We start from the raw sequence: 26,752 nt of genomic DNA, 5'->3' as shown, positions 1-26,752 counted from the left end.
TTCTCAAGGTCAAACACCAAACAAAAGCCTTTACAATACCTGAAGGTGTTCCACCTTACCTGAAAAGCTGCCCTCCTCCAAGGGGTTGGGTTTCAGGGACCTGCTTAAGAATTCAAAGCTTGCTTGTGTCCTTGGGAGAGCCTGACGCGTTCCTGTGCAAGGTAAATGTTTCAGAAGTCAGCGCACAGTGTGTCCTGCTGAGCTGCCAGCGTGGATTTCCAGCCTTGAGAGCATGAAGTAATTAGAGTTATAAAGTGATTAGAGGCTCAAGCCTGGGGAAAAGGATATCTGCAGATGCCTGCAGGGCCTTCTGGTGGCTGGGCCTGGGCCGGGCCCAGGGCTGTCTGCTCCTTATTGCTTCCCTCACCAGCTGCACAGCTACTGACATCTGCTGCTGTGTCTTTCATGGTGGTGTAAGCCTGTGTCTACTTGTTCTGTCCTCCACCTGTGATCCCAGTGCTGTCACAAGAATACGGCAGAAGAAAATGATACATTTTGGCTTTGTGTTATAACCAACAAGCAAACTTCAAGGAAATGGGTCAATGCCCCCTTTCTTTTTATCACTTGAATATAATTTACCCTCCCAATCAATGCGGGTTATCAGGCCAGCTCCATTTTCATATGCTGTTGCTTATCTTGCTTAGTTTTTTGACACCATGAGAGGGGAACAGGAGGAAGTTTTTCAGCCAGAGGGTGGTGAGGCACTGGCACAGGTTGCCCAAGGAGGCTGTGGATGCCCCATCCCTGCAGGCATTCAAGGCCAGGCTGGATGTGGCTCTGGGCAGCCTGGGCTGCTGGTTGGTGACCTGCACACAGCAGGGGTTGGAGCTGGATGAGCACTGTGCTCCTGTGCAACTCAGGCCATTCTAGGATTCTATGATCTTTCAGAGAACCCTGTGGCCTTCCAAGGAAGGCCAGTGCATTAATACTTTGCCCTTAGTGTCTGTATAGCAAAGCTCTGCTGTGAAAACGAGTAATAACCTTGTTATCACAGCTTTATCTCGGTTTTCTTATCACCAAGAGATAGGACACAGCAGGCCAAGTGCCATCTTGGAGGGGGGACAGGTCAAAGTAGTGCTTTCCATGGACAGCTGTAGTCGGAGAGTGACGGAGGTGGCCCCAGGACATCTCAGCAGTATTTCCTGCCATTCTGCAACATCTGCGTTTGTGCAGCCGCAGCAGGGCTTGGCCAGGAAGCTGAAGCTTCAGCCTGCGATGCAAATGTTATCAGTAGTGCAGCACTGAACACGTCCTCAGCTTCTTCCTGTGAGGTTTTATGGAACAGTGCAAGGGTGGGACTCAGGGCGGGAGTTGAGTGCTGTGGTTGCAGCAGATTTGTTAGCCCCTGTGTGTGCTGTGTGCGTAGTGAGGACCCTGGAGAATTGCTGGGAGTTCTGCTTTTCTAATCAGAAATTGACCCTGAATTTCTAAATTTCTAAACAGAAATCAGACCCTGTCCTGGTCTCCTTGGATGTCCTCCACCTTTCTGTAGACACAGGCAACCCTCCAGGCAGCAGCTTCTGTCCTCTGGAGACCTGTGAGCTGGTTTTGGACCAGGCCATTGCTGACACCAGGATGATCTCAGCCATGTCAGTATCTTGCTAAGCATGGAAGCAGTATGGTGATTCCAAGGAGCTCTGGATACTTTGGCTTTGCAGAAGCTGTGTGTTTTACCCCTCCTTCCCAAGGCCTCTGGTTCCCAACATGTGGCTCTGTGGGGCAGCTGAGTTTTCCCATCTGTGAGCAGCCACATTCTTCATAACAGGTAATGTTTGAAGGCAGGGGACACGTCAGGGGGATGTTGCAGGACTTTGAATCTGTCTCAGCCATGTTTCAGCCCTCCTCAGCCTGCCAAGCTTGTTCCTACCACATTTTGTCAAGCAAAACAGGTAGCTTCACCCCCCTGGTATCTCAATCCACTCGTGATAGTTTTTAAGTGCGATGAAAAGCCTGCATTTGCAGTGAAAAGTGTGCATTTTTGGCCAAACAGAGCAGTGCTACTGGCAGGAGGAGGTGCTGGGGGGATGCCAGGCTCTGCCAGGAGCAACAACCTGAGTTGTATCTCTGTGCAAATTGCTGGCCTTTCCTGTCCTTTTGTGGACGTAAAGCCTCCATCTCCTCACACCCATGACCCTGTAGTCATTAACTAATACCATTAGCCAAAACTCCAGCTGTCACTGACAGCTCTTCCTTAAGCAGATAACTGGAGCATGAAGCGAGACAGCTTGGACAGCCCTCTGAGGTGCAAATACATGGTGCAGATCTCAGGTGTTCTGTGAGGTTATTTCTACACAGCTCTCTATTGCAGTTGTGAACAGATAAAGGAAAGAAGCTCCTGCTTTTTTTGCATTACATTTTTGTTAATATCATGTCCTCTGGGAATCAGAACATCTCATTGCAGCCCCCAGTCTTCATGCAGCAAGTAGGTTGCTGCTTAGTACCTCTCTTTACAGTACCTCAATACAAAAATCAGGAGCTCTTCCTGGACACCATAAGGGAGGACAACACACTTTTTTTGTCCTACAAAGCTTAGTTTGGCCATTCCAAAACAAAGTATTGCACTGAATCTTTACTTGAAAAGCTATGCTCTGCAGACTGTGCTCTTCCTCTCCCATGTGCTGCTAAAGCACGAATGCATCCTGCTGCTATGGTGAGGCTAATCCCTGAGTGTTGGAGAGCAGAGACAGTGTGAGCTGCAGCCAGCCGGGCACAGTGGCTTGTGCCTGTAATCCAAGCGTCGGGGAGGCTGAGGCTGGCGGACAGCTTGAGCCCGGGGGTTCTGGGCTGCAGAGAGCTGTGCCGAGCGGGCGTCCAGGCTAAGGCCGGCACCGATATGGTGTCCCCCGGGGAACCGGGAGGTACCAGGTCGCCTAAGGAGGGGTGAACCGGCCCAGGTCGGAAACGGAGCAGGTCAAAGCTCCCGTGCTGGTCAGTAGCGGGATCGCGCCTGTGAACAGTCCCTGCAGCACAGCCTGGGCAAGAGAGCGGGACCCAACCTCTTTTGTCTGCTTTCCCCACGACCCTGCGCTTGGCAGCTGCAGCACCGTCCATCCCAGAGAGTGAGCACAAAAGAGTCGATACTGAGAGAAAACAAAAGCGTCTCCTGCAGACGTGGCCACAGCTTTGCTCATTTGTGTGTGCTTAGGTTGTGTGTGTTGTGGTTTCTTGCAGCAGTGAGGGGTCATAGTGCAGGATCTGCCAAACCTTTGAGATCCCAGTAAATTTAACTACGAACATGGGAAATCCCAGGCAGCAGATTTTCCCAGACGTGCACTTTAGCAAACATCCCTCCAGCAGTCAGGTTCAGCCTGCTCCAGATGGAGCCAAAGTTCCCAGGATCATCTCATTAGCCTCCTCCACTTCTTGTTTGCTGTCACAACTACTCTGTGTCCTCAGCTCTGAGCTCCTCTCTCTTAGGAGACCTCTGGTGCATCAAGATGCCTTTCTTTGTAAGAGAAAGCAAAGAGTGAGACATCTCTTATGCTCTCTTCAGTAAATGAAGAGCTGAGCTGTCTCAGAGATGGAGCTTCCGGAGACATCGTGCCTCTTTGGGGTTAAAATGAAAGCAGAGCATCATAGCGTGTCTCTCCAGGCTAAAAGTGAGAACTCTGGGTTTTGTCAGCTGCTTAAATCTACTTGTGCTCAGAAATGCCTTTCCTGTGTATCCGTCCATCCATTTTTAAACACGGGCAGCAGGACTGTCTCTCAGATCCCCACTGCCACTGTGTGGCCAGGCAGAGCCCATACAAGACAGATGTCGAGGAATCTGCCAAAGGCTGAAAAACAGCCGGGCACGGTGGCTTGTGCCTGTAATCCAAGCGTCAGGGAGGCTGAGGCTGGCGGACAGCTTGAGCCTGGGGGTTCTGGGCTGCAGAGAGCTGTGCCGAGCGGGCGTCCAGGCTAAGATCAGCATCGATATGGTGTTCTCCGGGGAGCCAGGGGGCACCAGGTCGCCTAAGGAGGGGTGAACCGGCCCAGGTCGGAAACGGAGCAGGTCAAAACTCCTGTGCTGATCAGTAGCGGGATCGCGCCTGTGAACAGTCCCTGCAGCACAGCCTGGGCAAGAGAGCGGGACCCAGCTTCCTTTTGCTGTGTGATTGGGAACTGTGCGTGTGTGGTGTGAGCTGCAGGGGGCACGATGCACAGGGGCCTTTCTTGAGGGGAAGAGGGAGGAAAAGAGGGGAAAAATTATGTTTCTCTAATAGGGGAGAGAGAAGCACTCATTAAAAGAAATTTCCCAGTCAAGGAGATGCCCCTGATCCTTCTCTGGAACCCAGCTAGGCACTGGCAGCCAGACCCCAACTGGTTGTATGAGAAGCAACCAGGGCTCAAGCTGAGGAGCTGCAGGTGCCCAGGATGAGGCTGGCCTCTCTGGAGCAGCTCAGGGACCATCCACCTCCTCAGCAGGGGCCCAAGCTGAGATGCTGTTGAAAATAAGGAAGGGGCTGGAGCAGCTCTCCTATCATAGAATCATGTAATCACAGAATCAAGGCAGGAACCTGTGAGAAGCACCCAGCCCAACCCTGGCTGCTCAGCCTCTCCTCTGAGGCAAGCAGAGGGGGCTGGGCCTGTTCAGCCTGGAGAAGAAAAGGCACTGGGGATCTGAACTATGCATGTTTGAAGGGAAGGTGATCAAGAGATGGGGCCAGACTCGTCTCTTAGCTGGAACAGCTTCAGTCTCAAAATACATTCCATGGCTTGCTCTCTGTGGTTTGATAATTTTTGAGGAGCCTGAATGGAGACTTCATTGCTGTCTACAGTTCAAAGGAGGTGGTGCTGAGGTGGGGGTCAGCCTCTTTTCCCAGATAATCACAGAATGACAGAATGGCCTGGGTTGGAAAGATCACGAAGCTCCAACCCCCCTGTGCCATGCAGGGCCACCAACCTCCCCATTTCACAGCAGCCCAGGCTGCCCAGGGCCCCATCCAACCTGGCCTTCAACACCTCCAGGGATGGACGGGGCATCACAGCCTCTCTGGGCAGCTGTTCCAGCACCTCACCACTCTCACAGCACACAACTTCCCCCTGACATCCAACCTCCATCTGCCCTCCCTCAACTCCAAACCATTTCCCCTTGTCCTGCTGCCATCTCCCCTTTCCAAGAGCTGACTCCCCTCCTGTCTGCAGGCTCCCTTTAGGTACTGCAGGCTGCACTGAGGTCACCCCGCAGCCTTCTTTTCTCCATGCTGAACAAGCCCAGCTCCCTCAGCCTGTCTTTGTAGTGGAGGTGCTGCAGCCTTTGTGGCTCCTCTGGACTCTCCCAGCTCCGCAGGTAACAGTGACAGGATGAGAGGTCGTGGCCTCAGGCTGCCGCGTGGAAAATTCAGACTGGATATTAGGAACAACATTTATTGTTCCTAAGAGCGGTGCTGCACCGCTATAGCGCGCAGCTCCGTAGCAAAGCCCTGCGGAGAGAAGCGGAGGCTCCGCCCGGTCCGGACGCACAGCCGGCATCGGGTGGCGGCGTTGCGGTGAAGCCGCTGCCGGGCGCGGTGGCGCACGCCTGTAATCCCAGCTACTCGGGAGGCTGAGCCCGCCGGATCGCTTGAGCCCAGGAGTTCTGGGCTGCAGTGCGCTATGCCGAGCGGGCGTCCGCGCTAAGGCCGGCATCAATATGGTGAGCCCCGGGGAGCCGAGGCACACCAGGTTGCCTAAGGAGGGGTGAACCGGCCCAGGTCGGAAACGGAGCAGGTCAAAACTCCCGTGCCGGTCAGTAGCGGGATCGCGCCTGTGAATAGCCACTGCAGCGTAGCCTGGGCAACACAGAGAGACGCGGGTTCCTTTTGCCCGCACCACGCAACCCTTTTGCCCACGCGCCCTCCGGAGCCCCCCCCTGCGCACGGCACGGCGCGTGCGCGCGGAGCGGAGCGCGAGTTCCGTCCCCGCGACGGGAATTGGCACCGAGCGGCACCCGTAGCGGGCGTTGGCGCATGCGCGAGGGCGGCCGTGAGGGGTGGACGGTGACACCGGCATCAACAGCGGCACCGGCAGCATGAAGTCGCGATTCAGCACCATCGACATCCGCGCGCTGGTGGCCGAGCTGCGCCTGAGGTACCGCCTGCTGCCCGCGGTGTGCAACCGGCGCCGTGTGAGGCGGCTCCGCTCTGCCCCGTGCTAGCGGCCTCCTCCGTGCCCCTTCACACCGGCGTTGCTCTGCCGCCTGCCCGCCGTCACGGCTGCCGCTCCTGTCCCCCCTGCTGCCCGCTCAGCTCTCCCGTTTGATCGTGGGGAAAGCCTCGCCGTCCCTCAGGCCGTGCCGTGGCGCTGGGGGCCGCAGCCAGTAACCTCTGTGGTGATTTATCACCGCTCACACTTGTGTATATCTCAGTTATCCTGCTTTTTTCTTTTTTTTTTTTGTTTCCTGGCCCTTGTATGTATTGTGTTCTCCAAAGTACGTGTTTTGTTTTTGGCAGCTTACTGGGAATGAGAGTGAACAATGTTTATGATGTGGACAATAAGACGTACCTTATTCGCCTCCAAAAGTAAGGATATCTTTATGTTTCATTACATTGTTGCTGCGTTTGTTGCATGTATGAACTGTGTTTGGCTTTTCTGAGAAGTTTTCATTGGAATTCTGTTGTTCCCTGATAAAATGCAGCTGTTGTTATTCTGGAAATTCTTGTGAGATAGCCTGTGGTACAGGTGTGAGAAGAGAAAAAGTTAATAGAATCACATCATAGAATCACAGCATGGCCTGGGTTGCACAGGAACACAATGCTGATCCACTTCCAACCCCCTGCTGTGTGCAGGTCACCAACCAGCAGCCCAGGCTGCCCAGAGCCACATCCAGCCTGGCCTTGAATGCCTGCAGGGTTGGGGCATCCACAGCCTCCTTGGGCAACCTGTGCCAGTGCCTCACCACCCTCTGGCTGAAAAACTTCCTCCTCATATCCAACCTAAACCTCCCCTGTCTCAGTTTTTTAAAATGCAGCAGAAAATGTCCAGAAAGGTAGAGGAGCTGCCATAAGAGCATGTGGATATGGATGTTTCTTTTTTGTAGAATTACTGAGGTTTGTAAGGACCTCTAACATCTCCAGGTCCAGCTGCCAGCCCACCCCACCATACCCACTAAACCATGTCCCTCAGTGCCATATCTTCACTGTTTGGAACACCTCCAGAGGCAGTGACTCCCCTACCTCCCTGGGCAGCTGTGCCACTGCAGCACCACTGTTTCTGAGAAGAAAACTCTCCAGATTTTGCCATGTTTTTGTGAGTGAGGAAGGGAGAGAGAAGTGGCAGGAATGGAGAGTGGCAGTTCTATGAGTGACACCAGTGCCCAGGCAGTGAGTAGGGTGCATCATGTCCTCCACTGCAGCCTGTGGCACCTGCCTGCCTCCAGTTGAGTGGGAGAGTTAACTCCAAAAGCATTCATTTTGCTTGGTGTGTTATCTATAGATTTAAAGCATGGGCATCCTCTTGCTGTCAGCCTGGTTGGAGCACTGTTTGCTGGTGTTCCTTGGTTTTGTCCACTGTTTCCTGTAGATGATGCGCTGCTGGTTATGGTAGTTCCATCTCATCCCATTGCAGGCTGCTGTGTAGTCAGAGGTGGCTGCTCACATGCCAAATTGAGTCTTTGTTTTGTTAACAGACCAGACTGCAAGGCCACACTGCTGCTCGAATCTGGCATACGGATTCACACCACGGAGTTTGAGTGGCCAAAAAACATGATGCCATCTGGCTTTGCAATGAAGGTAAACGAACTGGTGCTTTCATTTTGAAAAGAATGCTGATTAAAGAAAGCAGCATTAACGTTCTGACCTTGGGGACAAGAAAACTCTGAAGGGTTTACCTATTAGATCCTGGTCAGGCAGGTGACTGAGGACATGGGACGAGCAAATTAGGAGTTCAGATCATTTTGCTGATGCTCAGTGCCAGAAACATTGAAGGTGTAGATTTGTGAATGCTGGTATTAATGTGCTGAACATTTTGTGAGCCACCCAGACTGTTCTGAATTTTACTCCAGTGAGACCCTCGTCATTGGATTGTCCAAATGTATTAATGCTGTGTCAATAAGGTCTTTCTGTTCGGTCTGTTCAGACTTGGAGGGTTCAGGTCTTGCTGCAAGCTGCTAGTTGCTTTCTTATAGGCAGATCTGTGGGGATGCAGCTCACACAGATCTGCACAGCCTGCTGCCCCTGGATGTGGCCTCACTGAGAGGGCTCTGCAAAGACTCTGCGCTGGCTTTGCATGTCCTGTGTGGATGCAGGATTAATCTTGGTTCTCTGTGTAATACACACCCTCTGAACTTTAATTAGCCACTCTTGCTGAAGTGACAGATGACCTTGCTTTGAACGAGCCAGCACAACAAATAGCTGTTGAAATAGAAAAAATCTTTTGATGGTGACAATCATGTTGCCTGTAAATATCAAAGCATTATTATGTTTATATTACTGAGCCCAGCAATATAATTTTTGTAATATTCCTTTTGTAGTATTTGTATTAAGAAGCAGCCAGTGTTGTTGGAGGGGTTGACAGCTAAAACAAAAAAGCAAATGCGTGTTGATGTAAAATGTCACAAGCAGATGTGTCTGCATCTTCTCACAGCTGTTCTCTCTGCTGTTGGCAGTGCCGTAAGCACCTGAAGACCAGAAGACTGGTCAGCGTGAGACAGCTGGGAATAGACAGAATTGTGGACTTCCAGTTTGGAAGCAATGAAGCTGCTTATCACCTGATCATCGAGCTGTACGACAGGGTGAGTGCAGAGCTGCCAATGGTGCTCTGGAAGTGAACACTTGAGCACAGCCTTTGCTAAGGGCCCGCTGTGGTGTGCTTGCAGGGTAACATAGTCCTGACAGACCACGAATATCTCATTTTAAACATTCTGAGGTTTCGCACGGATGAAGCAGATGATGTCAGATTTGCAGTTCGGGAACGATACCCAGTTGACAGTGCAAAAGCACCCACCCCTCTGCCCTCCTTGGAAAGGTAATTGCTTTTTAATGGTGTATGTGTGGGAATAAACCCAAATTACTTACGGCTCTGTGTCCAGGTGGAGGCTGCTGATGGGTGGTGGCCCCCAGGGGTCCTTCTTTGGGCTGAGGCTCTTTGCCATCTTGTTCAGTGACCTGGAAGATGGGATCCAGCGCACCCTCAACGAGTTTGTCGATGGCACCAAGCTGAGTGGTGCAGCTAATACAACAGAAGGAAGGAATGCTGTCCAAAGGGACCTGGCAGGCTTGAAAAGTAGGCCTACTTGAACTTAATGACACTTTGAACTCTAGTGTTCTTTAAAAGTGCTGTATCTGGGGCTAGTCTTCATGTACTGCAGGCTACTTTGCCCTTTTCATACTGAAAATGTGTTGTTGCTTCTAGGCAATACAATGTGACCTGAAAATCTGTTGTTCTTTCAAACGGCAACTCTTTTATCTTCTGTAGGTTAACTGAGATAATATCAAATGCACCCAAAGGGGAACAGCTGAAGAGGGTTCTTAACCCACATCTTCGTAAGTAGTGCTGTTTCGTAAGGAAGAGAAACGAGGGCAATAGGTGATTCTGCACAGTCTTTTTAAGTTTTTGGGGTTTTTTTGGCAGTCTGCTTTGATGTGTGTTAGAGAAATAATAAAATAAACCAAGCTTTTGAAAATGGAATAGATTTTAAAAGAAAACGTATTTAAAGTTGGCTGCACAGTGAGCCTTGCAGTGCTGCTTCAGTTTGGAGGATATGGGTACGGTTCTGTTGGCTCTCCCCAGCAGGAGATGGAAGTGTGCAGCCAGGGCAGGGGTGTTGTTGAGGAGCAGCTGGGTGATGCCTGTCCTGGTTTGAGCACTGATATAAAACCAAGGAGGCTCGACCTGTCTGTGTGGGTGCTCTCTGTAAAGAGAGGTGAAGCACCCCATGCCCCAGTTCTTCTGACTGCAGAAGCAGATTTAACTTGTTTGGCGTGGTCAGAACAACAGATTTGGTTTATTCTCCCTGTTTGGCACTGTTGATAAATGCAGGGTGCTTGGCAGGCACCTTGAACAACTTAAATCACACGATTTGCAGACCTAAGTGTTACTTTTCCCATTTCTCGTTTCCCTTTTTCACCACCGTTGTTCCTTTCTTTCTCCAGCCTGCTTTCCTTCTAAAGAAACAACCTGCTCCTAATTACTTTCCTCCCATAGCAGAAGCACTGATACTTTAGCAGAGCAGTGTCTCAGGCCCAGTAGCCATGCTTTACAGGCTTCCCACCCTGATCATTGAGCACCTTTGCATTTAATGTCTTAGCTTGCACTCTTCTTCCACCTGTTTACCCAGTCTCTTTTGGAACCATTTAGCATCACTCAGTCCTAGACCCTTCATACTTCCAAGCATCCCTAATTTGCTAAAATCTCATCAGAGCCCTGTCAGTTCTGCACAACCAGCCAGCATTTCTGAGGGCAGCTGCAGGAGTCCTGCTCACCTGTTCACCATAGATTCTGCCTTCTGAATTTGGGAGCACAGTGCCTCACTCTCTGCAATCTGGGGATTGACTGCATATCCTGGTCAAGGCTTATGGAAATGCTTTCTGTGCTGATCTTAATGTGAATGCAGATTTCACTGAGAATGTTTTCAGGAGGTGGTTATCTTTGTTTTTCATTTTTTAAATAGCTTATGGAGCCACTCTCATTGAGCATTGCCTTATAGAAGCTGGATTTTCTGGTTATGTCAAAATAGATCAACATATGGAAAGTAAAGGTATGTAGGAAATAATGCCTTAGGGGTTGTACACATTTCTATGTCTACACATTGCTATGTAAGATTATTTTCAAAGGGATGAGTATTCCTTAAGCCTGCAGTTCTGATCACATTATGTGCTTTAATGTTCTACATTGGGACCAACCTGGTCCACATTAAACTCTAGGATTGTGAGTACACTGGAAATAGAACATAGGACTCCTATGGCAGGGTTGTGTCATAGCTGGGACTTAATTGGAGGAGCAGTTGCCTGGGTCCTTTGTTGATCTGCTGTTGTGCTGTATTTGGATAAAAACATCTTTCTTTTCTAGATGTTTTAAAATATTCCTCTCCTCCCCTTTCTCTCTTCAGAAAATATTGAAAAAGTACTCAGTGCTTTAGAAAAAGCAGAAGAATATATGACACTCACTGAGGATTTCAATGGAAAGGTAAGGTCTGAGCTGGGCACTGTGGCTATCAGTTATGCAGGGATTGCAGAACTGAACTGGTAGGAAGTATTGCTCAGCACGTGCCTGTTCCTGGCAGGATCAGCTCCAGATTTTGTTCTGGAACCTTGGGCTCCAGCTAGGGGGAACAAAAAGTACTTCCTTGCACTTTGCTACCTTCCTGCACAGCAGTTAAATAATTCACACGCAGATTATGTAGAATGCACTTGTGCTGTCACAGCATGTGATGCCCTTCTGCGTGTCAACCCTGCGTTTGTGTGGGGAGCTGTAGGGCAGTTCTGAGGTCTGTAAGGTGAGCTCACCATTGTTAGTGGGGTAAGTTGGAATGGAGAGCAGCAAGCAGTCAGGACTTTGTGCTCCAAAGGAGCCCAGAAGGTGGTGAGGCACTGGCACAGGTTGCCAAGGAGGCTGTGGATGCCCCATCTCTGCAGGCATTCAAGGCCAGGCTGGATGTGGCTCTGGGCAGCCTGGGCTGCTGGTTGGTGACCTGCACAACCCACCAGCAGGGGGTTGGAGCTGGATGAGCGCTGTGCTCCTGTGCAACCCAGGCCATTCTAAGTCTCCCTGACAGAGTGCATTACTGTCTTGGGCTGCATGGTCGATTAGCACCTGAATCGTACTGCCTTCCCAAGATAAGGGGATTCTTTTCAAAGGCCAGTGCTGATAGACGTATTTCTGCACTCCTTCAGGGTTATATTATCCAGAAGAAGGAGAAAAAGCCAAGCCTGGAACCAGATAAACCAGCAGAAGATATCTACACGTAAATATCTGGAGTATTTATTTCCTTTTCTACTAATCTGCGTGACTGACATTAGTTTTCAGGTGATAATATCAAATGTGTATTTTACAGATATGAGGAATTTCATCCTTTCTTGTTTTCTCAACATTCAAAATGTCCCTACTTGGAATTTGACTCATTCAATAAGGTACAGTGCTTTTGCTGATGCTGTACTTAAGTGCTTTAATTGACTGATGCTAAAAAGAACCGTTAAAAAAAAGTAGTGCAGGTGTTGCTAATGAAAACAGAGGCCTTGGAAGAGCTGATGAATTGAATGGATGAATGTTTACACAGAAAAGGCTACTGTTGGGCAGGGCTGCCTTTGCTGACTCAGTTGATAGGCCCCATAGGTGAAATAATGGAGTGTTCTGAACCTGCAGGGCTGTTGGCTGTCACCAGTCCTGGTCAAACACGTTGTCAGTGTTAGAAGTTCAGATCCCGAGTTCCTGCTGGAGGCAAACAATCATTTCCACCATCACAGTGACTACTTTGGAAGCCTGAGATGTCCAATTTGCCATGTCCTTGTGTGCAGTCCCTCCTGGTCCTTGACTCGTTAACATTACATGGAATCATTATCAGGTCCCTGACCTTGATCGTTAGAGTTCTCCATTCTCTTTCCTGCCCTGCTGCCTGAGTTTCTGTCATCTTCTTCACAGCACTGATGGTCTGAAAGCATCCTGCCTTTTGTTTTAACTGCAGTTATCTGGAAACTGGAGCAGCCCACCAGGAGCAGTCCTTAGCCATAGCTTCTAGGCTTCCTATAGTTTGTTGTTGTTGTTTTTTAAATGACTTATTGAAGGAGCAGGAATTCAGGGCACATAGGTCAATAATTGCAGTCACAATCTGCAGAGCACACTGTGTGATACAGCAGGTTCCATTTCATCATATTGTAATAAAAAATGCAGGCCCTACTTTGGCCAGCTAGTTACTGTCATGCACAGCCCACAGCTTGTAGCAAGACATACCTTGATGGCCTTGCTGAACTCATCTGCAAAGGTAAAATGGAGAAAGTTACTGAACCTTGTTTGAGCTTATCTCCTCTTTTAGAGCTCTGCAGTCACCTCTGTGGTGCCCAACCTTCCCTGCCTGCTTGTTGCTGGTATAGCATAATGCAACTTGGAGATCCTTCAAACTGATTTTCTCTTGCAGGCAGCAGATGAGTTCTACTCCAAGCTTGAAGGACAGAAAATTGACCTGAAAGCATTGCAGCAGGTATGCTGTCATGGAGATGGAGCACCTGAGGTGGCTCTGTGGGCTTCGAGTGCTTTGGGACATTCTGATTCTGTAGTTGGAGATGGGGGAGGTGTTGCTTACTTATTTGTGCTGTGGAGATGCTGAGTTGGTGGAGAATGGATTTCAGACAAGGTGATGTAGTAGTTAGTTCTGCAGTGCAAGTAATCATGTTAGCAACAGTATTTTGGTGTCTTTGCTTCTCTTATGCTGTTGTATTTTTCTTTTCTGGGGTGCTGTATTGAGTATCTTACAGTGATTAGATGATGATTAGATGATGTCATTTACATATATATATATATATATATATATTTTTTCCATGTTAATCTTGTATGAAAGGAAAAACAAGCATTGAAGAAACTTGAAAATGTCCGTAGAGATCACGAGCAAAGACTGGAAGCTCTTCAGCAAGCTCAAGTAAGACTGGAATTTTGCACCTAGGAAGACACAGAATTGTACCTGCTGGTCATGATTGCTGTGGTCAGCATTAGGCCCCAAAGTGAGCCCTGCTGTTGTCCTGTAACCCACCAGGGAGGGTAGGCCTGCACAGTGGGCCTCTGCTCTCATACAAATGCTTTGTACTTCCCTTGGCAAAATTTATTTGTGCAGCTCTGCTTGCAAGGGCCACATTGCCCAGTGTGATTGCTTCTGTGCCATTCGTGAGTTTTGTCTCAGCATTAATTACTTCTGCTAACTTAAAAACATCACCCAGTGTGTGTTTAGCTTCAATGGGTGTCAATCTCTGTTTTTACCTTCAGGAAGTCGATAAGATAAAAGGAGAACTGATAGAAATGAACTTGGAGATGGTCAACCGAGCCATCCAGGTGGTGCGAAGCGCCTTGGCCAACCAGATAGACTGGACAGAGATTGGAGCAATTGTTAAGGAGGCTCAGGCACAGGGAGACCCTGTAGCAAATGCAATCAAAGAATTAAAGCTGCAGACAAATCACATCACAATGCTGTTGAGGTGAGTGCATTCAGGTCATCCATACCAAGAGGCTGCACAGGAGGTAAGTGTCTTTATAGCTGGTAAATTGTTACTGAAGCTGTTGTGTTTTATTTGCAAGCTGTGTGAAGAGAACATGGCTTTGTGAGCAAAGATGGATGCCTTCTTTTTTGCTTTCAAAAGTAATAATAATTTAGTTACTGTAATTGTTGTTGATCTGGTCAGTCTGTTGTTCTGGTGCATCTGTCTGACTGTATTCTAAGTCATTGGAATGTGTCATAAAGCAGTAGAGGTCCAAACCACCCTTGGATTAGCCAGCAGTTAGCTGTGCATGTTTTGCTAATTACTTTGGTCTAAAATTGCTGTGAGACCCTGTTCCTTTCAATGCTAAAAGCAGCCCTATGACAGGCTGATGGTTCAGCAATGCAGCTGCTGTGAGCTGCAAGCTTTGGTGCTGGTTCTGTTAGAAGTTCTGGTAACAAAATGCTACTGGGAATGTTGTTACACAGGTTTGAATGCTGTGTTGTGGTGCTTTTAAAAAAATAAGAGAGAGAAAAAGGAGTGAGACTCTTGTGCTATGCAGACATAGCACAGCTGTGCTGAGGTGGATTGAACATAGCAATGAGGAGCAGACACAAATCCCAGCTAATGTTTGCTCAGCGTGCCTGCTTGAAGTAAGGATGCAATTGCAGTGAGATTAACAAAGAAACAGTTTTCTTAATCACGTGATATCATGCTTTTTAGGAACCCATATGTGTTATCTGAAGAGGAAGAGGAGGGGGAGGATGCTGACATAGAGAAAGAAGAAACAGAAGAGCCCAAGGGCAAAAAGAAGAAAAATAAAAACAAGCAGTTGAAGAAACCTCAGAAAAACAAGCCATCATTAGTTGATGTTGATCTCAGTTTGTCTGCATACGCCAATGCCAAAAAGTAAGGTTCAGTGTGCTTTGTTAGTCCAAGTTCCTGTGTTTTGCAGTGGTTAGGGATGATGCACAGGAAGGGCTCTGTCTGCACCTTTCTGAAAAGAAACATCAGACATTGAAGTGGGTAGATGGCCACGAGGTGCAGGCTGTGCGTTTTCCTGCTCAAAAGCCAATGCCTCACAGTTGCACAGCAGATATTCTCCAGCTGTGGCATTCATGTGACTTTGAGTACAATTCTGGGCAGGGGCAGAACGTGGCTGCTTCTTGTCACACAGCACTGCAGGCACTCTGTCAGTCTGAGAAGGAAGTCACTTTGTTTGGCTGCTTTCCTCGTATAAGGAGATCCAAAGATCTGGGCTGAAGAATACTGTCTCCAAATAGAATGTTTACAACAAATGTAAGGAATGAGGAGAAATGCACTCTAAGAACACAGGGATTTCAAGCATTAACAAACTTGTCTTTTGCAGGTACTATGATCACAAGAGACACGCAGCTAAGAAAACACAGAAGACAGTAGAAGCTGCACAAAAGGTATTTGTCTTTGTTTTTAGAAGGCATTTGAAAGCTGAATCCCTGTCACTGATACATGGACAAGCCTGCCCTAGTTGAAGTAGTTCTGATGAGACCTGAAAGCTGAGGACAACAAACCAGGGTTGTATTGTTGTGAAGCTCTCAAAGTGACTGAATAAAGGAGAGCAGGTGCCTGCTGTGCTGTTTGGTCAGCACTGTGAGTGCCTGGAGGTGCTGACAGAGCTGTAATTACAAAGGCAGCAGTGGGAAGTCAGTGGGAATCCTTATGCTCGACCAACTGATAAGCAGGGCCACAGTGCAGGTCAGACAGCTGTGATGATTTGAGCCTTAGTCTTGTTCTGTGCACGAAGGGAATGTGGCCTTGCTATTAGCAGATTGCACAGCCTGCACTCTCAAAAAAGTTCAGAGAAATTGCCTGTTGCTTTTCCTGCTGTCCATTTAGCAGTGCTGTGATTCCTGTGCTGGCAGATTGGGATGATGCTTTTTTGTCTAACTAGGCATTTAAATCAGCTGAGAAGAAGACGAAGCAGACACTGAAGGAAGTTCAGACAGTTACCACCATTCAGAAAGCAAGAAAGGTCTATTGGCAAGTACAGTTTTGTTGTTATTATGTGATGCGTTGGGGACGTGCACAAATCTGAAACGTTTGTGTCAGTCTGACTTCAGGAGCTTAGCAGTGGAGCTGAGTATGAATTCTGAGCATTGCAATTTGCACTCAGCCTCCTTGCAGTTACTCATTTGAGCTTCTGACCTGATCCTGGCAGTGCCTTTGCCTGGGAAGGTTCTTCTCTATGGATATGGATTGTAGTTGAGCTGAGTTTTTGCTCTCAGCACAGCTAGGAGGTGGGCTTAGAGAACTCCTCTGTTACTTTCTGGCAGCTCAGTGTCTGTGAGGTAGATAGTGGCAGTAGCTTTTAACAAATGAACAGAGGTTTGTGTAGTTTGATAACTAAAGCATTAAAAACAAACAGGAGGCTGCTGGGCTTTTTGGTAGCAGTACTTTTTAATCTCAAAATACTGTTGGCAGCGATGCTGTATTTGTATCATGCCTTGTCTGTGTGCCCCAGGCACATGGAAGGATATGAAGCTATTTTGTACATCACAGACACTGAGATGAACATTCCCTGACTTTGGCACACAAAGCATCTCTGTACCATCCTGTGAGTTCCAGGTGTTCTTCACGCAGTGCTTTGGTGTGATCTGGCAGGTTTGAGAAGTTCCTGTGGTTCATTAGCTCTGAGAATTACCTCGTTATTGCTGGGAGAGATCAGCAGCAGAATGAGCTGATTGTGAAGCGGTATCTTAAACCAGGTGAGTAATCAGGGAGAATATTATCAGTTTCTTTGTTTCTGGATGATGCAGGGAGCTCTGACTGCTCTGTTGTTAGGCTGAGACTTTGGCAAAAGGGCTTTTGGTGATGGTGAGTTCTGAGGGCTGTGTGTGTGTTGTCTGCTGAGTGCTGTGGGAGGCTGCACCCTGCAGTAAGAGTGGGTTGGGTGGACTCCTGTCAGGAGCAAATGAGCTGATCCTGCCTGGGGCACCTGGGGTGGGCTGAAAGACTCTTCCCATCCTGTTGTTTGCAGACAAGAGAGCTGCTTCCCACTGGTACCAGGAGCCTTTGCCTTAGCTCTGGTGGTCTGCGTGGTTACCACATACATGACTGACTTGAGTCATTTCTTTTCCAGGGGACATATATGTGCACGCTGACCTCCACGGAGCCACAAGCTGCGTGATCAAGAATCCAACAGGTGCTTTGTGTGGGGCTGATTGGGGGGCTTGTAGAAGCCTCAAGACATTGCATTGCATGTCCAAGTCCAGCCCAGCGAGCTCCTTCCCCCCTCACTGCAGCACCCAATTCCAGCAGGGGTTTCAGTTGGGACACGAGAGGCTTCAGTTCCTCCAAGATCAGATTGTCATCACCTGAAAGTGCTTCCCAGCCATGGCTGGCTGTTTGTGCTTGTTCACTTGAGCTCCTGGTGGGAAGGAACAGCAGAGCTGTGCTCACTGAGAGAAGCAGTAATTGATGGCAGAAGTTTTGGTGCAAGTGCTTTGCTGCTGGTTGCAGGGACTGGAGACCTGCTGAGACTTCTGTGGATGGCACAAGCAGTTTGGGTGCTGGCAGAGGGTGCTGATCTCAGCATGAAAGTGTTGGTGCAGTTGGACGTGTCCTGTGGGAGATCAGCTGTGCAAACCTTTGCCCTGTTTGTGGCCAGTGGCAGAAATTAGCTGTGTGAGCAGTGCACTTATTGCTGCCTTGCAGAGCTGTGTTGAGGAGGGAGAGCAGTAGCACGTGTGGCTTCAGCCTCCGCTGAGGAGCTGTGAAGAGCAGCCATGGATGCTGCTTGTGCCTTACAGCTTAGGCAGCCCATGCTGTCACTGCCCAGTGCCCTGGGAAGCCCATATACTGGGTTAGGCTGCGTGTGGATGTTGAGGGATGACATCTGTTGTGGGTGTATTGCATTCACTGATGTGTTGGGTGTTCCTGTTGTAGGTGAACCCATTCCTCCGCGCACCCTGACGGAGGCAGGCACGATGGCCTTGTGCTACAGCGCTGCCTGGGATGCCCGTGTTGTCACCAGTGCTTGGTGGGTCTCCCACAACCAGGTGAGGACACTTGTGTGTGACCTTGGCAGTTAGAACATCTGGAGAAGCTGCTGTGGCTCTATCTGGGAACTGCTGGATGGGGCTGGAACTGTTCTCTGTCAGTGTTCCTTGCAGGTTCTCCCTGAGTGCTGCGCTCAGGGTAGGGTTGGGCAGGTTAACCTCTGATATGATATGAGCATGGTAGAGGAAGTGTTGCAAGCCTGTCGTCTTACTTCTGAAGGGGCATCACTTCTATTAAAAAGAAATTTTAGAACTAGCCTTTTCTTTTTTTCTTTTTTTTTCTTTTGTTTTTCACTTGGGCTTCTAGCTTATGGATTAACCATTGTCTGAATGCATTTCCAAGTTACTCAACTGTAAGCCTAGAGAGATTGCAGTAAAGTCTTCTGTGTTCCTATTGCCTGACTAGCTCAGGTCCTCACCAGCACTTCTAAATGTAGTGCCAGCAGTGTGCAGCTGAACTGGAGCAGCTTTTAGGGAAATGTCCTACAAAGAACAGAAAAACCCTGGGATATGGAGTTCTTACAGAAAGCTATTCCCAGAAGTTAAAAACGTGGCTTGCTGGAACGTTGCTGTTGTGGTGCTGTTATGACACAATGCTGATCTTCCATGACATGCTGACATCACGTTCTTCCAGGTTTCTAAAACTGCACCTACAGGAGAATATCTCACTACTGGAAGCTTCATGATCCGAGGTGAGGCACAAAGCAGCAGTGCAGTTATGTTATGAGCTGTTTTCACAGAATCACAAAGAAGTTGGGGCTGGAAAGGAGCCTGAAGCTCCTGCAGCCTCTGCTGTGGGCAGAGCCTCTCCCAGCAGGTCAGGCTGCCCAGGGCCCCATCCGGCCCATCCTTGGGCACTGCTGGGATGGGGGCGTCCATTTTCACAGAATCACAGAATCACCCGGGTTGGAAGGGACCCCAAGGATCATGGAGTTCCAACCCCCCTGCCTAGCAGGGCCACCAAACATACACATTCAGATCAGGTTGCCCAGGACCCCGTCCAACCTGGCCTTAAACACGTCCAAGGACGGGGCATCCACAACCTCCCTGGGCAGCCCGTTCCAGGGCCTAACCACTCTCCTAGTAAAGAACTTCCCCCTAACATCCAACCTAAATCTTCCCTCCTTCAACTTGGATCCATTTCCCCTAGTCCTGCTGTTGTCAGCCCTTTTGAAGAGTTTACTCCCCTCCTGGCTGTAGGTTCCCTTCAGGTATTGATAGGCTGCAATGAGGTCACCCTGCAGCCTTCTCTTCTCCAGGCTGAGATTTTTTGCCTGAAGGTGCTGTGCTGCAATGGCAGGGCAGTGCCCTGAGCTGCCCCACTGCTGTGACAGCCTGCACTTCTCAGTCTGTTCTGAGCAGTGCAGACCAAATATCAGGCAGCATCTGCTAGCTGGGGCCCTGGACAGAAGATTGTTAGCTGAGCTGTTTTGGTTTCTCCTGTTCTGCCCTCATCCAAAAGCTACAATGAGCCCTGGTGTAACTTTTGGCAGCCTAAAGCTTGTAGCAAAAATGGATTTAAAAAATACTCCATCTAACACAGCTGTTGAACCTCTTCATGAGACTCTGTCTTTGTTTTTCAGGGAAGAAGAATTTTCTTCCACCTTCTTATTTGATGATGGGCTTTAGCTTCTTGTTCAAGGTACTGCTTTTTCTGTGCAGCTCTTGCTGCCTTTTGTAATTTGTTTAAGCTGTTGGAAACTTATTTTCTAGCTGTCAATGTATTCCCAATTACCTTTTTTTTTTTAAACACACTGTTAACATGACTGTATCTGCTGGATTTTTGCACTAGCTCTGTTGGAGGCCTGTGTGTGTCTGCTGTTTGTGCAGCAGTGTGTGCCTCTTTGCTACCTGCACTTACTGGGTTGTCAGAATAGGTTTAAATTGTGCTGATTTAGTTTGACTGCCCTTGGAATGACAAGAAGTGTTCAAAGGGAACGAGTAAGGCTGAGTGGGGTGCTCTCCAAAAAGGCTAAAGAGCCGTGGTGGAGCTGGTGCTGGCCACATAAGGGTGCTTTGTTGTTAGGTGGATGAAAGCTGCGTTTGGAGACACCGAGAAGAAAGGAAGATCAAAGTACAGGATGAGGATCTGGAAACAGTTTCCAGCGGTGCCAGTGAGCTGGTGTCAGAAGAAGTGGAGCTATTAGGTACAGTTTACACTGCTGCCAGAGGCAGCTGTTGGGCTCACTCTGCCATTTCTGATGTGAGCTGTGCTTTCCTCACCTGTGTGCCCCAGAAGGAGGAGATAGCAGCAGCGAAGAGGACAAGGCAGAGTGCCACGAAGCACCAGGAGATGTGGAAGCCACATCTGAAAATAATGGCGACGAGAATGTTGCTGACCTTGACCAGGACAGAGTAAGCACACCTCCTGTGCCAGAGGGTGTCTCTGAAGAGGATGATGGAGGATCTGAAGTGGAACATCCAGAGCCAAAGAGTGAAGTGAAAGAGGAAGAGGTGAATTACCCGGATACAACAATCGACCTGTCGCATCTTCAGTCTCAAAGGTAAGCAAAGCAGCTGCGTTGATCAGCACTGTGGGCCCTCCTGAGGTTCTCCATACTGCTCAAATGCTGCCAGGACCAGGGCTGTGATAAGATGCTGTCACTTTGTGACGCTCAGCTACGCAGGCTGTCAGGTGCAGGGCAGTAACCCTGTGCTGTGGTAGTGCTGCCATGCTGTGTACCGTTCCTTGCCCCTTCCCTACAGAGCTTTCCCTTTGTCCCACCTCCTGAAGTACACAGATAGCTGCCCATTCCCCAGTGAAGGCTGTCTGGCTCTTTGGTCCCCATTTGTCAGTGCCTGTTTTGGCCCAAACATCCCTCAATCACCCACACACTGATTTTGCTCCTCAGAAGATGGCCGCCCCACTTTTCTCTGCAGAGTCATTCAGACCCAAAAACCTGAGTGATTGGTGCTGAGCTGCTGCTCTGCGTGTAGCTGTGAGATGAGCTCATCTCCCTGGTGTCTCTGGAAATGGAACTCCTCAGAGGCTGTAAAGCAGAGTGACTGAGTGGGTGGAAGCAGGCAGCCATTGTAGGGAATACCATGGCCAGTCAGGGTTGTTGTGCATGGGCACTCAGCATCAGGGTGCTCACGTGGTGTGTTTTCATTTAGTGTGTATTATGTACAAGCTACCCTTGTTGTATTGTTTTGTGTATTTGGGACAACCTGGCAGAGATCTTGCTTTGTAAACCAAATCCCAATATTGCTGCTCTTTTCTGTTCACCCAAGCTAAATTTTTGAAGTAGAAAGCCAGGTGCAATGTAACCAGGCTGGCTTACATCTGGGGTGTGTGTGTGTGTGCAGTTGATCTTCATCCAGTGACGGGCTCCATTTTGATCTCCCTGCAGATCCCTGCAGAAAACCATCCCCAAAGAGGAAGAACCCAACTTGGTAAGGTCCCAGTTCAGGTGTGGGGCAAAAATCAGTGTCACCTGCTGCTGGACATGGTGTGCTCTAACTGTGTTTCACTTCTTAGAGTGACAGCAAGTCCCAGGGGCGAAGACACCTGTCTGCCAAGGAGAGGAGGTGAGAGCATCTCCGTGTTTGGGGTGAGATGAATTCCTTCCTCCTCCTCATTCCTTCTCCAGGAATGAGTGGCTGGGATTGGAAAATGGAATCTGGGGATCTGTGCATTCTTTGTCATCAGGAAACATAGAAATCTTCCTCCATCTGGGTTTGAACTGGTTGACAGGAGCCTTGTGAACACAGCTGTGTCAGAGATGGCACCGGCCAGCAGCTGAGGGGCTGGGAGGCTGTGGGAGGTGATCACTCACAGGTGGAGGCTCCAGCTCCAGCAGTTAATAGAATTCTTTGCATTCCCATAGGTTTGAGGTTTTACTGAGGAGGGTTAATTTCCAGTGGATGTGCCTCAGGCTCCCTGTGGCTGGGAAGCAGAGTGGTAGTGCTGGCAGGAGAGCAGCAGCCTCCCTCATGGCAGCAAGAGGTGTTGTGACAAGTGATTGTTTTCCTTAGAGAAATGAAGAAAAAGAAGCAGCAGAATGACTCTGAGAACTTGGATCCGCCTGAAGAGAGGCAGAAAGACACGGAGACACAGCGTGCCCCCCCTCCCAACACCACTAAGGGTGTGCCAGCCCCTCAGCCCATCAAACGGGGACAGAAGGTGAGCAGGTTTACCCACGAGCTGAGCCATTGCCATGTGAAATGTGGGAGAAACCTGGGGTTTCCCTGGGATGTCCGTGGTGCCCCGTAGTTTCAGACTCTTGGTGGAGCTCTTGATGGTTTGGGGAGGATGGAGCTGCTCTGAGAGCAGTGAGCACGTGGTGCTCCTCTCACTGAATGCACAGTCCCTTGGTTACTGCTGAACTGCTTGCAGAGAGGCTTGGAAGACCTAAAAGGGGTGTGTGTGGGCACAGCATTTAGTTCTTTATGGGTTGCAAAGCTGTGCAAAAGTCAGTTCCTAAAGCTGTTGGTGCGCTTTCTTCTGTAGAGTAAAATGAAGAAGATGAAGGAGAAGTACAAGGACCAGGATGAGGAGGACCGGGAGCTCATCATGAAGCTGCTGGGGGTGAGTGAAAGCAGCTCTGCCTCCCTGCGGTGCTGCGGTTGCCGGCTCTGACTGCCTCTTATGTGCAACCCCAGTCTGCAGGGTCAAACAAAGAGGAGAAAGGGAAAAAAGGGAAAAAGGGGAAGACGAAAGAAGAACCGGTGAAGAAGCAACAGCAGAAATCCAAGGCTGTGCATCACAGTGCTGGAGGGGGCAAGGAGATGCTGCCAGGAGGAGTCCTGCTGCATGAGTCAGAGGACCCGGCCCTGGAGGAGCAGCAGGATGAGAAGGTGAGCAGTGTGCTGCCTCTTCTCTCCTGTCCACACATCTCTTCCTTCTCACTCGCTGCTGTGGTCTCCTGGTGCTGTGTAGTGCGGTTCTGCTCGGGTGGCTGAGCTGGTTTTTGGGGTGCTGTGGAGATGAGCATGCCTAACACCCTGTCTGCAGGAGCCCTTTGGTTTCCAGGAGCAGCAAAAAGACCCTGCAGCAATCCATGTGCATGCTGTGTTCTCAGCACAGCCAGGAGGAAGGTTTGAGTACGTCACCAGACTGCCAAGGATCTGGTTTAGTCAATACCTCCCACTCGGTGCAGCTGAAGTGCAGCTTAGAGCCCCCCAGCTCTGACGTTGTGAATCAGTATCTCTGAATCACAGTCCGTCTCTCTCCTCCAGTTTGTGTGTGCCAAGCTAATGAGTTCTGAAGGGAACAGCCTTCCCCTCACCTTCATAAAAATGCTCTTTTTACCTTTCAAGCAATTTATCTCTGCAATGAGAGTTTGGCTTTTTGTGTTGTGCTGATAAAAGAACTGATTTTCTCCATGGGCTCAGGGATCAGCAAGCAGGTACGCGCTCATTTCAGCTCTGTCTCCTTTTCTGTGTTCACAGGATGAGCAAGACCAGGATCAGCCAGGAGTGGAGGTAAAAATGTTCCCATCTTTGAAACTCCTAAATGTGCTGAGAAGGGTTTACTCCCCCTCAGGGCTGTTGGGCCGTGCTGTAGCACGCAGCTCTGTGTCAGCAGCACCAGGGGCACAAACCTGGCCCTCAGCAGGTTGGGACTGGCATGGAAGTTCATGTGCTGAGCCCTCCAGAAGGGTTTGGTTCTGCTCTTAGGGCTCCCTCTGTGCTCGAGGCTGTTTGAACCCAGCTTTCTTCTTACACTGTTTATCACATACCACATTCCCTTATGGAAACTGTCTGAATTGAAGGTTGGCCCCTGTCTTTGGAGGTCTTTGCGCTGCTCAGTAGTAGGTGGCTCTGGGCTGGAGGGTGACACAGGCTGATGCAGTGCAGTTTGATTGAGAAGCTTATTTACATTTAAAAAAAAAAAAGCTTCAAGGTGTTGTGTATACAATTACAGGCTGTGGGTGTTGCCCGAGGCTGGTCATTAGCTGGGTCCTTAAAACCTTTAATTAAAGGATAACGGTAGGAGGGAACTTTTGGTGACCCTGTGAAGATGTGGCTGCATTTGGGAGTCTCATTGGGGTCACTGAAAACTGAGGTCCGTCCTGCTGTGAGTGGTGTGACTTCAGGAATGGTAGAATCATGGAATTTTAGAACTGCCCAGGTTGGAAGGGACCTCAAGGATCACGAAGCTCCAACCCCCCTGTGCCATGCAGGGCCACCAACCTCCCCATTTCACAGCAGCCCAGGCTGCCCAGGGCCCCATCCAACCTGGCCTTCAACACCTCCAGGGATGGACGGGGCATCACAGCCTCTCTGGGCAGCTGTTCCAGCACCTCACCACTCACAGCGCACAACTTCCAGGCTGGTCTGTCATGAGTGATAGGTTAGGAATTAAATACCAGTGAGGAGAGTGATGAGCCAGACTTGAGCACACCTTGGTTTGTCACGTGGCACCTGCGGGTGATGGGAAGGGAACACCACTCATCTTCCCCATGACATGGGGTGGTTGTTTTGAGTTGGGTGCTGCTCCTGCTGTCACAGTGTGCTTCCTTCCCCTTCAGGATGGCACAGCCCTGCTGGACTCACTGACAGGCCAGCCACACGCTGAGGACATCCTGCTCTTTGCCGTGCCCATCTGCGCTCCCTACACGGCCATGACAAACTACAAGTGAGTTGCAGCTTTGCTGTGGGGGAGGTTTGGGGGCATTCGGCCCTGGGACTGATGGAAACTTTTCTTTCTGAAAGGTACAAAGTCAAGCTCACTCCAGGCACCCAAAAGAAAGGAAAAGGTACTGTATTAAAGCAGATGAATCCTCAGCACTGGAAGCCAGAGCACGTTTCAATCTTCAAATCTTTCCTGTGTTTTTACAGCTGCAAAGATTGCCTTGCATAACTTCATGCAGTCCAAAGAAGCCTCTGCAAGAGAAAAAGACCTGTTCCGCAGTGTTAAGGTGAGTGGGGGCTGGGCTGAGTTTCTCTCACACACAGAGCAGCAGAGAAATGGCCCACTGTTGCCATGGTGGGGGTAAATACTTCACAGAATTAATGTGTTAGAATCATAGAATTCTAACAGGTTGGGAAAGACCTTAAAGATCATCGAGTCCAACTTCATCCTAACCGTCCTGCCCCAACTCTCACAACCCTCTGCTAAATCATGGCCCTGAGCACCACATCCAAATGGTTTTTAAGCACGTCCAGGGATGGTGACTCAACCACCTCCCTGGGAGCCCATTGCAGTGCTTCACAACCCTTTCTGTACAGAAGTTTGTCCTGATATCCAACCTAAACTTCCCCTGGTGTAACCTGAGGCCATTTCCCCTTGTCCTGTCACCAGTGAGAAGAGACCAGCCCAGCTCTTTCTGTAAGCACCTTTCAGGTATTGGAAGAGAGCAGCAAGGTTTCCCCTCAGCCTCCTTTTCCCCAGCCCAAACAGCCCCAGTTCCTCCAGTCTCTCCTCATAGGCCGTATTCTCCAAGCCCTTCACAGCCTTGTTGCCCTTCTTTTGGACCTGCTGCAGCACCTCAGTGTCCTTTCTGTACTGAGGTGCCCCAAACTGAACACAGAACTCGAGGTGAGGCCTCACCAGTGCTGAGTACAGGGCAGGATGATCCCTAGCACTGCTCATCACACCATTCCTGATACAGGCCAGGATGCCATTGGCCTTCTTGGAAAGGTCAGCTGTGCTCCTCAGTACTGCTGGGGGAGATTTACTGCTTAGGGTGGAAGGAGTTCATAGAACATGAGCTTCACCAGCAACGCTGGGTTGTAGGTTTCTGTTCTGTGTCTCTTGATCAGAATAATATCTGACAAAAGCATCATCTGCATAAAACCCTCTGGTTTTGGGAGGCTGTTTCCATTCCCACTGGCTGTGTTGTGGGGAAATCATTGACACAGGGACCCCCACACAGTGCACAGAAAACCAGCCAGAGGTTCTGCACTGAATGAGAGAGCAGCAGCCTGATGTCAGCCCTGCATTCTCTGAGGGGAACTGGGCACATTGGTTCCTGCTGGCTGACTCAGAAGCATTGCCTGGGGAGGAAGATGCTTATAAATCCATCTCTGTACGTTCAGTTTATCATCTCTGATGTCTTGCAGGATACTGACTTATCAAGAAATATTCCTGGCAAAGTGAAAGTGTCTGCACCGAATCTGCTCAACAGGAAGAAGAAGTGAATGGGTATTTGAGTTTCACCACCAAACTGCAGCTGAGCAGTCGAGATGGGTGCCTGCAGGTGGGCAGACAGCCCTGCCCTCACTGCTGCCATTCAGCTGCACTCAGCTTCTCTGGCAGCAAGCAGATGTGGACCAGTTCCTCCATCACAGTTTAGATGGACTCTGACACCTCCATTGCTATACATGGCATCCAAACATGGAAGTAAATTGCTGGCCTCTGGTCAGTGATGTGCTGTCAAGCTGTGTGCTCTCTAATGCTTTCCCCACCTTGCTCTGGGCTGAGGCATGCCCTGATTTCCTCCAGCACAACCTGAGATGTTCTGCTTCCACCTAACCTGCCTCTTTCCCCTGCAGGGGATCGGAGCTCGTGGTAGAGATGTCTCAGTGAATAATATGCTTGACTTGAGAAAAGACAGTTATTTTCTCCAACACGCAGCATGGAGGCAGGCCAGGAGCCAAAAATTCCAGCTCCAGCACTTCCCCAGCTCCCAGCAGTGCAACCTGTGCTGTGTAACTCTCACTGCTGTGCACAAGAGCAGCACACACAGAGGA

General features: G+C 49.5%; 2 protein-coding genes across 3 annotated transcripts in view; both read left to right on the top strand.

Annotated features, from left to right (window-relative positions):
• The window catches only part of VCPKMT (valosin containing protein lysine methyltransferase), a 92,876-nt gene that overhangs the window by 16,196 nt on the left and 49,928 nt on the right, over nt 1-26,752 (top strand). The gene's annotated exons all lie outside the window — the stretch shown is intronic.
• NEMF (nuclear export mediator factor) lies at nt 5,905-26,439 on the top strand. 2 transcript variants are annotated; one of them, XM_048949133.1, is made up of 33 exons: nt 5,905-6,051; nt 6,414-6,482; nt 7,589-7,691; nt 8,567-8,692; nt 8,777-8,925; nt 9,376-9,443; nt 10,571-10,657; nt 11,009-11,085; nt 11,793-11,863; nt 11,954-12,029; nt 13,031-13,093; nt 13,451-13,528; nt 13,870-14,078; nt 14,802-14,987; nt 15,448-15,511; nt 16,009-16,097; nt 16,719-16,822; nt 17,197-17,259; nt 18,003-18,115; nt 18,750-18,807; nt 19,699-19,757; nt 20,142-20,262; nt 20,355-20,619; nt 21,466-21,508; nt 21,594-21,643; nt 22,091-22,238; nt 22,566-22,643; nt 22,718-22,912; nt 23,507-23,539; nt 24,589-24,695; nt 24,773-24,816; nt 24,899-24,978; nt 26,123-26,439. In XM_048949133.1, the coding sequence occupies exons 1-33, from the start codon at nt 5,993-5,995 to the stop codon at nt 26,198-26,200; spliced, it is 3,213 nt and encodes a 1,070-aa protein (XP_048805090.1). In that variant the 5' UTR covers nt 5,905-5,992; the 3' UTR covers nt 26,201-26,439. The 2 variants fall into 2 exon arrangements, with proteins under 2 accessions (XP_048805090.1, XP_048805089.1); XM_048949132.1 differs by having other exon boundaries at nt 5,906-6,051; nt 20,352-20,619.

The sequence above is a fragment of the Lagopus muta genome, chromosome 6 (assembly GCF_023343835.1).
Source record: "Lagopus muta isolate bLagMut1 chromosome 6, bLagMut1 primary, whole genome shotgun sequence".
Lineage (NCBI taxonomy): Eukaryota > Metazoa > Chordata > Aves > Galliformes > Phasianidae > Lagopus > Lagopus muta.
Note: the sequence above shows the minus strand (reverse complement) of the source record. Positions and strands in the feature narration are given on the sequence as shown.